This window comes from Diabrotica virgifera, chromosome 4 (assembly GCF_917563875.1).
Source record: "Diabrotica virgifera virgifera chromosome 4, PGI_DIABVI_V3a".
NCBI lineage: Eukaryota > Metazoa > Arthropoda > Insecta > Coleoptera > Chrysomelidae > Diabrotica > Diabrotica virgifera.
In genome coordinates this window covers 145,463,042-145,481,040 of record NC_065446.1, presented here as the reverse complement: position 1 = coordinate 145,481,040, position 17,999 = coordinate 145,463,042, and the positions used below count along the sequence as shown (strand labels likewise).

General features: G+C 34.6%; 1 protein-coding gene across 5 annotated transcripts in view; it reads right to left on the bottom strand.

Moving 5' to 3' along the window:
- LOC126883949 (phosphatidylinositol N-acetylglucosaminyltransferase subunit A) overlaps positions 1-17,999 on the bottom strand; it is a 299,258-nt gene that overhangs the window by 260,578 nt on the left and 20,681 nt on the right. For 3 of the 5 annotated variants that reach the window (XM_050649719.1, XM_050649721.1, XM_050649722.1), the window contains exons 3-4: positions 4,414-4,654; positions 1,730-1,859 (exon numbers count right to left, since the gene is read on the bottom strand). In XM_050649719.1, the coding sequence (XP_050505676.1) occupies positions 1,730-1,859; positions 4,414-4,654 (371 nt within the window). The remainder of the gene's footprint in view (positions 1-1,729; positions 1,860-4,413; positions 4,655-17,999) is intronic. The other 2 variants (XM_050649723.1, XM_050649720.1) reach the window with 1 other exon arrangement.

Below are 17,999 nucleotides of genomic sequence, written 5' to 3'. Positions count from 1 at the left end.
GCTAGAGATACTTAATTTTTGGTAACCGTAGCGTTCTTGTCGTGTACGTATCTCACTCTAGACGAGTTCAATTTAGGGAATATTACTAACTTTTAGTTGTAAGAACTTTGTGCTATTCACACGGACTTTTGCTTTGGATTTTCTACTAATACATTTACTTAGCGCAGTGTGTAGTGGTTAATTGTAAGTTAGTGGCTTTTTGGTCCTGTTTGACCGTTACACCACCCACTACCACTGTTATTGTGTTTTGATTTATATATTACATTGTCAATATATGTATAATATAGTTATTATTGTTAATATATTTGTTATTAGAAAGGTTGATGTTTTATTTCAGTCTGTATTACCAGTATATAATATAGCAAGATAAGGTTAGTATTTAGTATTTTGTATTTCAGGTGGTTGTAACCAGTGTCATAGAGTTCCTGTTGTTCGTTACTTCAAAAATCTCGAACCTTTCCAACTTCTTGGTTCCGAGAGCCGAGTTGTTCGTTCGAGTTGGCGCCCATTTTCTTCTCTCTTTATTGTCCCTTTTATCTTGATCTCTCTCTCCAGTGGTCTTACCTAGTTGTATTAAGTTCTGTATTAACAGGTCTCATTTTCTTCCTAATTACTATCATTTCATTATCAAATCTTTCCTTTTTATATCTCTAAAGCCAATATTCGGTGTATAGAAGCTAGCCCGAATACCCACTTGAGATTTAGTGTCCCTCTGCCCATTTAATTTGTCCTTCTGAGCTAAGCCCCTCTTCTTTTTGTCTTAAATCTCTTCTCATTTATTTTCCCCTTATTTCGTTAGTTCTTTTTCTTTAAAAATCACTATACCCAGAGTATAGAGGTTTCAATGGACAATCACAAAAAAGAATATGAACATACTCAGAATCACTCAACACGCGATGGAAAGAGCAATGCTTGGTATATCACTTAAGGACAGGAAAACAAACACATGGATAAGGCAGAAAACCAAAGTCACCGATGTGGTACAAAAATCATTAAAATTGAAATGGGAATACGCTGGACATGTAGCTAGGAGCGATCTAAACAAATGGTACAGAACAATTCCAACCTGGAGACCATACCAGCACAAAAGACCCAGAGGCAAACCTCCTATGAGATGGACAGATGATCTGAAACGAACTGCCGGGAAAAATTGGCGTACAACAAAAAACAATGGAAAGGAAGACTTGAAGGCTTATGTTCAGATGTGGACGTGAATGGCTAGACGAAGAAGTAGAAGAAGTGGCATCACGAATATTTGAGTCAAAATAATAATATGTCTATTTGAAAATTTTAACATGATTATTTTAATATAGTTTAAATGTTCCATTTCCGGAAAAATTGTATGTATACCTACCTAGGAAAAGCCACATTCCCGGACTCTGTATTGCTTTGTCTCGGCTTGCGCCTAGACGGCAATGTTTACATCGTCCGGGGAATGTTACGCTTTTCCTACTAGGTACACAATGAACTTTTATTATATTTATGGGAATAAATTATAATTTTAATTGAAAATGAGTTTTGAAACTGTATAAATTGTACTGTTCTTGAAAAACTAATTAGGATTCAGAAAGAAATCGATTACTTTACAGCTATATCCTAGATAAAGAGCACAAAAAGGTTATGATTTAAGATATATAAGTAATATTAATTAGTGTAAAACTATAAAAAATAGAAAGCATTTTAATTCATTTTTTACTCTATCCTTTAAAGTAACCATTCACATATTTACCCTCTCTTAGGTCCATCTCCGGCTATCAAAAAACACACTTCTTTGTGTTTGTCACACAAATCTCCAATTATTTGGGCTGTTAAATCGACACCTTTCCTATAAACCAGCCTGGACACCACAACAACTGTAACTATACAGGAAACAGATAGATAAATATTGGATATCAAACAATAATTTGTTATAGAACAATTGACATGACAGAGGTATACAGATAAATTCGTTTTTAAAGGGAACATACAATATACATGTAATTTATCCTCAACTCCGCTCCACGCAGTTCGACAACAAAAGGTTGTCAAAGAAGTGTATTATAAAAATCAAATACTCAAGCGGGCTACTGGATTCTGAACTATTTCAGCACAAAAGTCACTGAAAGTCGAATAATGTCGAATGGTACAATGTTGCCAAAATTATCGTTTTTTGTTGGAAATGATTTCTTCAATTAAAAATGCCAATCTATTATGTATTATAATAATCTATTATAGTAATATTATCGTACTAATAATTTATTTTCATAAAAAAAAAAATAAAAACAATACAAAATAATAAATAACCATCAACTTCTTTAAAAAATATGAAACATAATATTAAAACTTAAAAAAAAATTATGCGGTCTACCGAGGGATCCGGTGTATAAGCCCGCCCCATTATGTTAAAATGCCGACAAGAAAATCTTTACAAAGTGAATAAAACGGATAAATCATAAGAATTATTATTTTAATTTTATAAATTAATACTTAATAATAATAATTGAATTTGTCATATCAATTTGCTATTTTATTTCGGAATAAGCCAAATTTGTGGCTTATTCCCAACTGAATTGATATGGCAAAGTATTAATTTGTAAAATTAAAACATTAATTCTTCTGACTTTTGCGTTTTATTCACTTTGTGTAAAGATTATTTTGACGGTACTGTATACATGTGTGGCTATTCACCATAATATTTTCTCAGAAGGGTTTACACCTTTGTAGGCAAAATGTTTATTGCTAAGTACTAATAAACATTTATACTACTACTATTTAGGAATATACAATAAACTTTATGCAAATTTAGTTTCTTTACTATTGTGCAAATAAGACCGTAATATTGTCAAAATGAATGTCTACAATTTCATCATCGACGCGTTTATACTATGTTATTGAATCAATCGTGTTTGACGTAACGTTAAAATTATGACTTTATGGCGTTCACTATTTATACTTTGAGATGCCAATAAAAGTGAATTGACACTACTACTATGTAAGCGACTTCTAATGTTGGAATTAAATTCACTTTGGAGAATATCCTTTCACAGGCGGCATTTGAATGAGGTATTATTAATAAATTGAATATAAAAGTTTATCAATTCAAGTAATCAATTCAATGTTTTGGGGGTCCACAATTATAGCTAACAATGGAAAAATTTATTTCAGTTTTGGTTTACAATAGTCCTTTTCGAATCCTGAAAAAAACTAATATATATTTTTGAATGCTCACCGATACATTACCGAAATTCTAGATGAGCATGTAATGCCTTTTGCTGGGTTTGTGGGCGAAACTTTTATTTTCATGCAAGACAACGCGCGACCCCACGCAGCCAGGATGGTAAAACAATATCTGGAAACCGTCAGTGTGTCTAAAATGAATTGGCCGGCTCAAAGTCCAGATTTGAACCCGATTGAACATGTTTGGGACCAAATAAAACGAAGGGTAAGATACAGAATACCTGCTCCAATAAATCGTGAGCAGCTTCGGTTGGCGCTCATGGAAGAAGGAGAAGCTTTTCCTAAAGATGACATCCAGAATTTGATCAATTCAATGCCAAATCGAATGAGGAGAGTCACAATAAAAGTGGTAATACACAGTACTACTAATCACGACTTAATTGTAATTTTTATAAAGAAAACAGAAAAAATGTACAATGTTAATTTTTTTTTAATTTTACAATAAAATCATCATTTTGGAAGAAGTTATTTTTTTGACATTTGTTATTTAAGAAATAATTGCATACTGATTTAAAACATATTCTTAAACATTACACAAACATCTAATGACAATCAATTTCTTTTATGATTCGTAAAAATGATAAAATGCCAAAAATTTTAGGTGGCCTCTTTTTAATGACACGCAGTGGAATAAGTTAAGAACTTTGAACAATCATTACAATATAGTTTGGGTAAGTTTTACATTCTGAATGAATGCAATCTAGTAAAATTTTAGGCGAAGCAACGAAGCACTAAAAAGTCCAAAACCTAGGATTTTTGTGCAGTAAGATGGATCGTCATGCAACTTTTTGCATTCGATTCGAGAGAGTGTCAAGCAATTTTGTGAACTAAATTGATCTCAATGATTCAATGAAAATGAGTTGAATTCTTATATTTGAATCGGAGACCATCGCCGTCATGAAATTCGTATTCAGTGACCTCCAAAACCTCCAAGTATAAAAATTGAACTCATTTCCGTAAATGTTTCCTGAGTTTTTCTTTTCCATCCCTTCGAGATGCACTTTAGAGGTGCATTTTCTCATGCAAAAATTTTTTTGCCGGAGATCAATTTAGTTCACAAAATTGGCTGACACTCTCTCGAATCGAATGCAAAAAGTTGCCTGACGATTCATCTTACTGCACAAAATTCCTAGGTTTAATGCTTCGTTGCCTCGTCTATTTATAAACATTTTAATTTAGATTATTTGATATACCTACACTTACTTTTATTCTTTGATCTCTGATCCACATTTGGTGTAAAGGAATAGGTATCAACAGCATTGGGAATTACAGAAACCCTCCAAGACTCCATTTTAGCTCTTAATACTGTATTCTCCTTTCCAGTGTGTGAAACGCAAATGCAATGATTACAGTCTGATAATGAAATGTGTATGAATTTGTTAGTTATCACAGCACTTGCATCTGCAAATCCAAACAGGCTATGATCCGTGAATACTGTCTAAAAAACAAGCTGTAGTTTGTAGATTTAAGAGTCAATTTGAGGCTATGAGATGCCTAGTGGCCTAAGCCCAAAATGCAACAACTGAGAAAAACGCTTTGAAATTTTAGATATTTTCTGTTATTACACTACTAGGTACTAATTACACTGGAATTACACTGTTAATGTTACGAGTTTATAATGTAATTTTTTGCAGAAAAATATAGAATTCTGTTATACTTTTTCAGGAATTAATTAAAATAGGGCAAATCTTACAATTACTTTCAAAAATGTGGGTTAGGCCCCTTTGCTTTTTCATATAGAAAGCAGTATGTGTTTTAGGCTGTTTTGTCATTTTGATAGTATTTAAACAATAATTCTTGACTATACTACTTTAACGAATGGATAACAGATAAAATCAATCAATCAAAAACTTTTATTAACAGGTTGATTGCCGAAAAAAATTTTAATATCAATAGGGAACTTGCACATTTTTTTATTACATAATAATGTTCAGTTTTGTTTAAAAATAAGATTTCCAAAATTTCACGCCTCAAAAACTAATAATAACTTTGAAGTACAAATTTAAAATCATCTGTATTTAAACCATTTCAAACGACTCAAAAAGCGCGTGAACACTTGTGACGTCACGACATTATATTTTATAATGACATTTATCGTATGTCATTGTACTAATATAAATATACCAGTTTGTTGAGATTGGAGTTTGATACTGTTTTTGAAGGAAAGGAAAGAACTCTATCAAAATATTTATAAAACTGAGTGTCAGAACGAATGCCAAACCTAATGAATTAATGGCGAGGACTTCAAATACTATAATGATATGACGTCACGACTAATGAGCGCGCGTTTTGGGCTGCCTGCTGTAATTTGAATTTTCTCTCGATTTTATTCGTCTTTAGGGGCCAAACGAAAGGCAAAAAAACTTTTTTTTCTTTGATCCATGTTTTAAATAAAGCGAAACGATGAATACTAAAACACCTCAAGGAAAACCTAGAGGAACAACATAAAATGTACTGAAATATCACCCGGAGATGACGAAAATGAATCAGAAAATATGGCGAAAATAAGCAAGACCTTAAAAAATACTGGCACAAAGCCAAAAAACTGGGATTACATGTAAAAGCAGCACATAGTAAAGAACAAACTACTAGTATCACTAAAACAACCCGGCAAACCTGATGACGAAACTAGCACTGAAAAAGAACAATGAATCAAACATAAGAAAAATAGATAGAAAAAGAAAAAACAAGAAGAAAAGTAGTGTAAAACTAGGAACCTGGAACTAGGAACTATTTTTCAAACATTATTGAGATCAGGAAAAATGGAAGAGGTAGCAAGAGAAATGCAAAGATGCAGAATAGACATACTAGCACTACAAGAAGTACGATGGAAAGGAGAAGGGAATCTTAAAAAAAAAAAATTTCACACTATACTACTTGGGAGAAAAGAAGCAAGGGAAAAATTGTACAGCACTCATGGTTAACAGTAAGATAAGGGACAAAGTTATAGAATTTAAAGCTATAAATGGATGAATGTCATATATAAAAATAGAAAACAAACAAGCCAATATGACAATCATAAACATATATGCACCCACAGAAAATGATAAAATTGAATTATATGAACAACTTTCTTTGCCTACTATGCAAAAGTAAGCAAAGAAAACCAGAATAGGGAAGTAGCAGGGAAAGAAACTATTCATGACGAGACAAACGATAACGGAAGAAAATTATGAAAACTAGCAGCAATAACAAACAGTTACATTATAAGCACAAACTTCATGCACAGAAGAGAGCATAAAGTAGCATGGCTGATACCTAGCGCAACAGATGGCAATCAGATAGACCACATACTAATATCCAAAATATGGAAAACACTAATGCATGACGTCAGATAATATAGAGGAGCAAACGCGGACACAGACCATTTTCTAGTAATAGGGGAAATTAAAATGAAGATAATTAAAACAGAGAGAACAAGACAAAACAAAAGAAGATGGAATCTGGAGAAGTTAAAAGTACAGGAACTAAGAGAACAATATGAGACAACCCTAAAGGAAAATCTAACAGAAGCAAATAACACAGAGGAATTATGGAAAAATATAAAAGAATCCATTCTGAATTCAGCTGAAAAGGTGTTAGGACAGAGAGAAATAAAAAGAAGGAAATAGTGGTTTGATGCAGAATGCGAAATCAAAATCAAACAGAAAAACCAAGCAAGAGATAATTGGATATTAACTAAAGAAGAACATCATCGAAACTAACACAAAGAAAAAAAGAAAGTAGCAGATAAATGTTGCAAGAACAAAAAAAAAACTGTGGATGGAACAGCTGTTAAAGGATCTAGAAAAGAATAGTAACGACAACGCCAAACTATTTGGATACCTAAAAGCTCAACAAAGGAAAGGCAAACCAGTAGTTAAAATTGACAATAGACCATGGGAAACACACTTCACAGAACTATATACACTCCATCTAATTTACTTACCGTTGCACGTCATCCGCGTCATAGCCCGAGACGTCACATGATACCAACATGAAATATTTAGGCGGTAGGTGTGTTCTTTTTTAGAATCACTTTGCCGAGTACACGGCGTTACAGCCACTAGGCATATTTTATTATATACGCGTAGAAATAATATTTAAAGATTTCTATTAATGTTAACTTAAAAAGAAATACACAATAATATGTTTCATTTAATTTGTATAAATTGATTATAAAGCGTTTTTATGAAGCACATTTGTTCGGAATACACTGTAACTATAATCGAACGAAGGTGATATTTTGGCATAAATTGGTAACATTTATTTGACAGTTGCGGTGATGACACTTCATATTTGTTTATATTCTTTACTATAAGTATTTGTTTCATTATATTTACTGTTTTTATTATGTACTTTAACGTAGAATTATAACTTAATTCTTGTTTTCTATTTCTAAAGTTTTTATTTATTTGCATTGAATATTAATTTGTTTTGCTGTATAATCCACTTCCGCAAAAATTGTGTGATGTATTTGATTTAAAATGAATTCAAGAATTTTTTGTAATTGGGCAACAATGTCAACTTAGACCTCTAACGTAAATAATGACGTGCAACGGTAAGTAAATTAGACGGACTGTATGTAGATGCAAAGAAAGCCCGGAAGAGGAAGTAGGCGCAACGGAAGGCATGAGAGATATCTAATTAAATATGGGTACCAACATATGATGAATTTTTAGACATCATTCAAAAAATGAAAAATGGCGCAATGGAAGACATGAGAGATAATGATATATGGATACCAACATATGATGAATATTTAGACATCGTTCAAAAATGAAACTGAAAAGAACACCTGACCCAGATGAAATTCCCAACGAGCTAACTAAAAAGCTATTAACAAGCATCTATAACCTTCTTCTTCTTCGTCTAGCCATTCACGTCCACATCTGAACATAAGACTCTTCCTTTCCATTGTTTTTTTTTGTGCGCTACTTGTAGCCAATTTTTCTCGGCAGTACGTTTCAGATCATCTGTCCATATCATAGGAGGTCTGCCTCTGGGTCTTTTGTGTTGGTATGGTCTCCAGGTTAGAATTGTTCTGTGCCATTTGTTAAGATCGCTCCTAGCTACATGTACAGCGTATTCCCATTTCAATTTTAATGATCTTTGTACGACATCGGTGACTTTGGTTTTCTGTCTTATCCATGTGTTTGTTTTTCTGTCCTTAAGTGCTATGCCAAGCATTGCTATTTCCATCGCATGTTGAGTGATTCTGAGTATGTTCATATTCTTTTTTGTGATTGTCCATGTTTGTGCGTTAATATCGCAATAATGTAGCAATTAGTAATATCGCATTAAAAACTTTAGTTCTAAGATATAGTTGAATTTGCTGATTTCTGAGTATATACCTAGTTTAGTTTGCCGAATAATGCTGCCCATGCTAACTTTCTTCTTCTTTTCATTTCTTCGTAGATTACTGAGGTAGCGGCCATTTATGTTCATTCATATTTCCAATTTAGGTTCTTAAAAACGTCCTCTAAAACTAAGGTTAACAGTTTGGGTGATAGAGTGTCTCCCTGTTTGACTCCTCTCTTTAATTTTACGGGGTTCGTGTATTCATTTTCATTTAGGTAGTACGTAGCTGTAGCTTGGTTCATCGTTTCTTTTATTAAGTTAATATATCTGCTGTCTATTCTATAATTTTACATTGCGTCTGGCCGTGTGTTCTATGGTGTCGAAAGCTTTTTCGTAGCCTACAAATGCTATAAAAACTGGAAACTTATATTCGTTACATTTTTCTATTAATATTTTTGTGGTTAACAGGTGATCGGAAGTTGAATAGCCTTTTCTAAAACCTGCCTGTTCATATGGTTGGTAATCATCTAATGTCCTTGTGACTCGGGTAGTTATGACTTTGGTGAGTATTTTAAACAGGTGTGACTGATGAGCCAGTGGCGTAGCTGAAGATTGCCCCCCCCCCCCGCGATAACTTTTTTTATACGAGTTATTTTTTCGTCGCAGCTGATCTCATCGTAAAATTTTTTATACGTTTTATCCATTTATTTTTAAATTGCGGTATAATACCCCACTATTCTGCTTTTCCTGCTGCTTTTGCTAAAGTTTCGGAAAACGAATTTCACATTTCTCGAAGATTATCACAAGTTTTTTCAAAAAGTTGAAGGGTGACCGAGTGACCGTTAACTCTGGTGTTTCAAATTGCAAAAGTTTTGATGTTAGATTAATAAAGTTAAGTATTTTAGATTGAATAGTAATGTTAACGACAAATGCAAAATTCATATGCTGTAATAACGCATTAGCTTCTAATTTTTCATCGTTGTTTAGATAGCAATGAAATTTTCGTAAAGATTTCATTATTTGTCGGAAAGCTTGACGCAAAGCCATTACAGCATCATGTCTGGATGACCACCAGGTTTCACATAACCTCTTAAGTGTTAACAAACGTAATGAATCCAAAATGATAATAGTACATCCCATATTTTAATACTGGCACTAAAAAAACATAATCTTTTAATTATTATATCCTAAAAAAAACAACTGCTGTACACCAGCAAGGGCATCATTGAACATAGGTTCAGATTATGAGATGCACAATGAACATAATAATATTAAATAAACATAATAAACATGCACTGTTTTTTCAATGTCAGTTATGCGCCTTTGTACGTCTGAATATACACCACTCATAACGCTTGCCCCATCATGGCCACCATAACCCTTTCCTCTGCAGTTGTATACGGAAAGGTGCATTTGTAAGGGTTTATCAACATCCAAAATTAAGATCAAGACATATTCATTTAATTCTTAAATGTCCTAGAACCAAAACATACATATTTGTTTACAATTAAGTAGGTCACCTAGATTTGTTAGAAACACCAGTCGGCAATAATGCATCGTCAGCTAATCAATATTTTCAAAGTCATGGCCAAAGCTGAATAGACAATATAAACATACTACATGTCACAAGTTTGTTTATATATACAGCAAGGCATCGTGATTCATTCTAATTCATTCGTTTATCAATTATCATTCTTAATTCAGATGCACCCGTAGATGGTTTTACCGTGAGCACATCAACTATTTACTGTGGTCTTTATAGTTGGTAATAAACAAGTAGTTATAAATAGTGTTTAATTCATCAACCCCTATTGGTAGGGGGTAACTACCCCCAAACTACCCTAAGATGTTTCCCGAGGGTGGATACTCGCATATGGCGATTTAAGACCAGGGACGAACACAGGAACTAGCAGTCTGGGACGAGTATGGGAAGAAAAACGTCCATGGATGCGGTTTCTTGCACCCCGACCACCCTAGACAACAGTGTGGTACCTATATAGAAAAAGAATGGAGACATCAAGCCCGACACGGAGGTGAAGATGGTATGGAGATGAACATCGTGTGAAAATGGAACATGGTATGGGACGTGCAGCGAGGATTTTTGGTGATACGAACTTAGACGGTTAAAGTGGTAAGTCTGATAACTGATAATAATAATAATAATAATAATATCGTATGGCATTTTTTCCGGGGAGATCCTTTCGGATAGTTCCAGCGCCAATTACATCTTTAACCCTGTTTCAAGTAACTAGTGTCGATGTACACTAGCCCAGGGGGACCGACGGCTTAACGTACTCTCCGAGGCACGGTGAGACGGCTCGTGTCATTATTGGAAACGAAAATGGTTTGTCTTTGGCAGGGATCGAACCCACGTCTACTGGCGTATGAGGCCAGCGTTTATGCCGTTACCCACGGCCGCTCACTGATAACTGATAACTACAGGGGATACGATCCCACTTATAGCCGCGGCACTGAAGAAAGAATTAAGAGGCGACAATCCGAAAACGGTAATAGACAAGTTAGCAAAGAAAAGGCAAGGAAACAAAGATGCAGCAGTGTACGCATCTGAAGTAGAGGAACTAGCGGAACAGTTAAAGGTAGCATACATAGCGGAAGGAATGCCATTGGAATTAGCGAAAAAATACACGACGGAAACAGTTGTAGCAACAATGAAGCGAAACGTTAATACAGATAAAGCTAAGTTAATACTGGAGGCAGGTAGTCAACACCGCAGGAAGTAGTATCCAAATTTTTATCGATTGATACGACAGAGGAGAACACACAGGGAAGAGTGTTCAATTATAGGACGAATTATGAAAATAGGAGAGGACAGCATCAATACAGAAGAGGATACCATAACAAATACGATAGAGGAAGAAGAAATAACTTCGGACAACGGAACGAAGGAGAAGCAACGGAAAATCAACGGAACTATTCGAACAGAGGATATAGACAATTTAACAACCAAACATACAGAGGAAACCAGAGAGGAGGACGTAACAGAAACGTAAGGCTACTGGAGTTAGAGGACAGCCAGGAGGAACCAGAAAACCAGCAGTTGGGGTTTTCAATGAACGAGACAAAGGAAGTACACGGTCAGAAGTGGAATATAATACTTACAACTTCGACTTAAACCTAAGTAGAAGAGAAGACACTTCACCGCACTTTTCATCCCCAGATCTAGTGAAAATCGCTCTGCTCTTATGGGAGAGTATGGCAAATTTTCCCAGCCACGTATCTCAAATTTCCCCAGATTCCGCCTGCCTGTCGGGACTTGTCGGGTGACGTCATTGGGGAGCTTGTCGGGTGACGTTAGTGGGCCACAATCCGATTAATTATGTTAATTATTTTTAAACATATTTTAAGTCCTTATAATAGTCTAAGTATGTCAATAACCATTAATATTAAACAAAAAAATTTTCCTTAGGAGGGAATCGAACCAAGTACTAACACGACAGTAACTAGATACACATAACGCTAGCCTACGCAAACACTTGCTAGGCACGGACTATATTAGGTATAAAAAAAAGCAAATAGGTAGGTAAACATTGTAAAGAAAATTACTAAGTACTTAAATGTATTATAAAATTAATATATTCCTAAATTTTAGAAGAAACATTCGTAAATAGGTACACTTATACAAAACACAAAAGAATGTAGGTACCTACACATAGGTATATGAAGAAGTTGCTATAACAGGACAAATGGATAATAATCTTCTAAGCAGCTCAATGTACAGAGACATGCGAGATATCGCGTGACAACCTATTGCGAATAGATGGAAAATCAAACACATCATACCGTAGGTCATCCTCACATTATGGCCAAACCACCGAGCTGAAGTATTGTGAGCTGCATACTTTATTTTATCTACGACAATTCATGCAATACTCTCCAATGAACGTACATTACTATACCGAAGTGTCTAAGTATAGGTACCTAAACAATTCTCGTCTCTCACACACATACACACAGATGACCTACAATATTTCTATGTAATTATGGGTATTAACCAATGAATTCTTCCAGTATGATCGGACCAACAAACATCCTCTATAATATTAAAAGTCAATATACAATATTCGTTTGGTGATTTAATCAATGAGCATGAAACAGTCTTACAGTATAGCCAAACAATAAAAACGTATCTTACTCGATAAAGATATCATCTGAACGATCAGTGCTCAACATGGATCTTATATGAACGATCACTACTATACATAGGTCTCCATTGAACGTGTACAGCTATTATTCTGTATATGCCTATCATTTTAGTGAATATTACTGAAGTATTGTGAGCTGCATACTTTATTTTATCTACGACAATTCATGTAATACTCTCCAATGAACGTACATTACTATACACCGCTATTATTCTGTATATGCCTATCATTTTATTGAATATTACTGAAGTATTGTGATTTGCGTACTATATTTTATCTACGGTAAGTGGGTAATATTATGTTTTTACAGGTTAATATTGAACATCTTCGATAAGAAAGATATGTTGGTCATAGACGGTTCTTCAATAGCCATAGGCAACAATTTCCCCTGATCATGTTTATAAAACATACGGAATGCACTGTATATACTAACCCAAGCGGACAACATACTTTGCAGATATGGATTACGATCAGCTTATAGGTTTATGTACAATTCCCTTCGTAAAGGTACATAGGCGTGCATCCGTGCGGGATAAAAGTCGACCGTCCTTTTTATACTCCAAAAGGAGGACCATCAATCAAAAATTTAGAACCAAACTCAAAATATGTATAAAACTTTCAAAATTGTCACAAAATCAAAAATATTCAAATTTACCACTCACCAGTGCACACGTCTGAACGATAGGAATATCTGAAACAGAATGAAGAAGATACCTCAATGCTTGGGTAATAAATATATTTTTAGTCGGACAAAAACTGAATGTTAAGCTCAAAAGGCCCCTGAAATGTGAAGATTTGTGCTTGTTGTTCCATAAGAATCAATGTAACAGTGCTGCATTTAAGACATATAGTGAACTTAATTACATGTTTCCGTACTCGAGCTACAAATTCTAGATGTAAACACCTAAAAATCTTTGATTATTCCCTCACCACTTTCTTTACTAACTACCGTACCTGAGACGTACATACATCATCAGAGACATGTTAACAGAAGACACAGACGACCACAAAAGAGTACCTGAGACGTTGAGACGCCATCAGAGACACGCTAACAGAAGGCACAGGCGACCACAAAGGAGTACCTGAGACGTAAAGACGTCTACAGAGACATGTTAACAGTTGTTGCATCATACATGTTAGAAAAAAAAACACTGAAATAAAAACATATTTATAAATCAAATTAGAAAATAAGAACTAAACGGTAAAATAAAATACTATTATCCTAATGCAGATAACAAGAAAATAATATAAGAAGACGGAGTAATGTGCTAAATGTATCATAAAAAGCTCCTATTTTTGAAAACGAAAGTGACCAGAAGTCGGTATACCACCGATTCTGGGGCACGTGCCGATTCTAGACCACGAAAGTATTAGAAAAATAAGAACTAAACGGTAAAATAAAATACTATTTTGAAAACGAGAGTGTCCGGGAGTAGGCATACCACCGGTTCTGAGCCACGTGCCGATTCTAGGCCACGAAAGTATTAGAAAATAAGAACAAAACGGTAAAATACTATTATCCTAATGCAGACAGCAAAAACCTCTCTCAGTTCTCTCGCATAACAAGAAAATAATATAAGAAGACGGAGTAATGTGCTAAATGTATCATAAAAAGCTCCTATTTTTGAAAACGAAAGTGACCAGAAGTCGGTATACCACCGATTCTGGGGCACGTGCCGATTCTAGACCACGAAAGTATTAGAAAATAAGAACTAAACGGTAAAATAAAATACTATTTTGAAAACGAGAGTGTCCGGGAGTAGGCATACCACCGATTCTGAGCCACGTGCCGATTATAGGCCACGAAAGTATTAGAAAATAAGAACTAAACGGTAAAATACTATTATCCTAATGCAGACAGCAAAAACCTCTCTCAGTTCTCTCGCATAACAAGAAAATGATAAAAGAAGACGGAGTACTGTGCTAAATGTATCATAAAGAGCTACTATTTTTGAAAATAAAACATTAAATCAATTAAAAAATATGAGGATAGGTACATAATACATTTTGGAAAACACAAGAAATACACAATACTTGTAAATCAACTTAAAAATAAGAAATAACCCGTGAAAGCACATACTTCATGTACGTTAAATGGAAATGTTAAAAGAAATAAAATTTGTTACTATTCACCAAAAAAGAATTGTAGAAAACTGTGTTTGCCAGATTTGGTCATTTTATACTATTCCTTATCACAGCTTAAAATTCTAGAACAAAATAATATATTTATCGTTTTTATTAGTAGAAACCGCGTGATAAAACATTTCCTGGCAAAACATCATTTTTATGTTTAACGAATACTGATAACAGTTAATAAAGTTACATCGTGCGGTTAGGTGTTTCCTGCAGTTATTGACTTGCGGCTAGGTGCTTATCATGTTTACTACACAACACATACAGTCTTATCAGCTTCCTATATCCGGTACTGGTAACAAACACTTTGTTTAAACATATTTTTATTTAAAATATTTATATAAAAATAATTTCAAGTCTTTGATTATTAGTTTTGTATAAATATGATATTTTTTAAGAACATTCATTTTATGTCTTTGGTTTTGGTAATTGTATACATGAATGGACAGTATACACTAGAATTTGTTATTGGTTTCGTATTTCTGCTTCAAGTCCATTGTGAACGTTGGCTATTAACATGGCAATGCTGATCTTGCTTAAGACGCTTCAGAATAGTACGATTGATGTGCATACAACCCAATTCCACAGATTTTGGCTACCTTCTCCAGCCTCACCCTCGCTTACTGTCTATTTTATCCCAGATAGTAAATTTTGTTACGATTTGTTTGTCTTCTCCGATTCTGCGGATTTCCTCCGATATACGAAAAATGCGTCGGAACACCCACACTTCGAATGCTTTTTCTTCTTCCTCTTCGTGAGCACATTTGACAGCGTCCAGACCTCCAGATTTCCGGATAAATTTTATAAAGATATAATGTGTATTAGTATAAGAGTATTGAGAATTTGACGTTTTATGTTGTTTTTAGCCATAAATAATGATCATATCACACTTGGTTAGCGCTTTTCGTAATATGCATGAAGAGACCTTTCTAATGACATGTACGGAACACTTGGTGCAAAATTGAGCGAGTTAGGATTTGCTGGAGATCAAACTGCGATAAGAGATTTTTTTTATGCCAACGGTTTTGTTTTAACATCAATGTACCATGTATCTTTGGAACGGATAATCAGAAATCGATGTGTGACCCATCAAATTAAAGGATTTTAAATGACGAATTACGTCTGTTTTAACAAAATGCCACGTATAACGCCTTTTTGACACCCTATCACGTATTATTAGCATTATATGTCGAATCTTATCATGTAGTGCCTCAAATTATAGGATTTTGAATGACAAATTACGTTGTGACGTCTATTTTAACGCAATGTTATGTATAAAGAAAAGATTTGTATATGAGATGTTTGCTGCTTTGGCTACGGCGTATGAATGGTATATGTTCATTGTAAAGAACAGGTGTATGATTGGAGGGAGATCCGTGTACAGTAGTACTCAATCAGAGAAGATTATATCGTGGATGTTTGTTGGTTTGGTCATACTGTAAGAACGGCATACGTTCTTTGATTAATCATATTCTATTTCTAGTAATACACTGCTGTAACGTATATCGTTTTCAGCGACACCTCGCCTGTATCTTTCATAAATTGTTTCGTGTGTGTGAGAGAGAGAACGAGAGAGAGAGAGAGAGAGAGAGAGAGAGCGAGAGAGAGAGAGAGCGAGAGAGAGAGAGAGAGAGAGAGAGAGAGAGAGAGAGAGAGAGAGAGAGAGAGAGAGAGAGAGAGAGAGAGAGAGAGAGAGAGAGAGAGAGAGAGAGAGAGAGAGAGAGAGAGAGAGAGAGAGAAAGAGAGAGAGAGAAAGAGAGAGAGAGAGAGAAAGAGAGAGAGAGAGAGAGGGAGGAGAGAGAGAGAGAGGAGAGAGAGAGAGAGAGAGAGAGAGAGAGAGAGAGAGAGAGAGAGAGAGAGAGAGGCGATAGGCTGAACGATGACAGATAGGAGAATCTCAATCATCTCAATCAGCGTCTCCACAGCTATCTTCGACAGATGCCTCCAAAGGATCAGGGCTTATCGATGACTCTCGATTGATTTACAATGAAACGCCTAGGGAATATATATACTGGGACGATCCAAATGAATTGGTGGAGCGTCTTGAACTCTTGGACGATAAATATCAAATATTGACGTGCGTTAAAATAGACGTCACAACGTAATTTGTCATTCAAAATCCTATAATTTGAGGCACTACATGATAAGATTCGACATATAATGCTAATAATACATGATATGATGTCAAAAAGGCGTTATACGTGGCATTTTGTTAAAACAGACGTAATTCGTCATTTAAAATCCTTTAATTTGATGGGTCACACATCGATTTCTGATTATCCGTTCCAAAGATACATTGTACATTGTCATAACGGCCTTTACGATAACTTGGTTGAACTGTAAATGCTTATTTATTGTTATTGATGTTAAAACAAAACCGTTGGCATAAAAAAATCTCTTATCGCAGTTTGATCTCCAACAAATCCTGACTCGCTCAATTTTGCACCAAGTGCTCCGTACAACATGTCATTAGAAAGGTCTCTTCATGCATATTACGAAACGCACTAACCAAGTGTGATATGATCATTATTTATGGTTAAAAACAACATAAAACGTCAAATTCTCAATACTCTTATACTAATACACATTATATCTTTATAAAATTTATCCGGAAATCTGGACGCTGTCAAATGTGCTCACGAAGAGGAAGAAGAAAAAGCATTCAAAATGTGGGTATTCCGACGCATTCTTCGTATATCCTGGACCGAACGTCACCAACAGAGGAAATCCGCAGAATCGGATAAGACAAACAAATCGTTAACAAAATTTACTATCTGGGATAAAATAGACAGTAAGCGAGGGTGAGGCTGGAGAAGGTAGCCAAAATCTGTGGAATTGGGTTGTATGCACATCAATCGTACTATTCTGAAGCGTCTTAAGCAAGATCAGCATTGCCATGTTAATAGCCAACGTTCACAATGGACTTGAAGCAGAAATACGAAACCAATAACAAATTCTAGTGTATACTGTCCATTCATGTATACAATTACCAAAACCGAAGACATAAAATGAATGTTCTTAAAAAATATCATATTTATACAAAACTAATAATCAAAGACTTGGAATTATTTTTATATAAATATTTTAAATAAAAATATGTTTAAACAAAGTGTTTGTTACCAGTACCGGATATAGGAAGCTGATAAGACTGTATGTGTTGTGTAGTAAACATGATAAGCACCTAGCCGCAAGTCAATAACTGCAGGA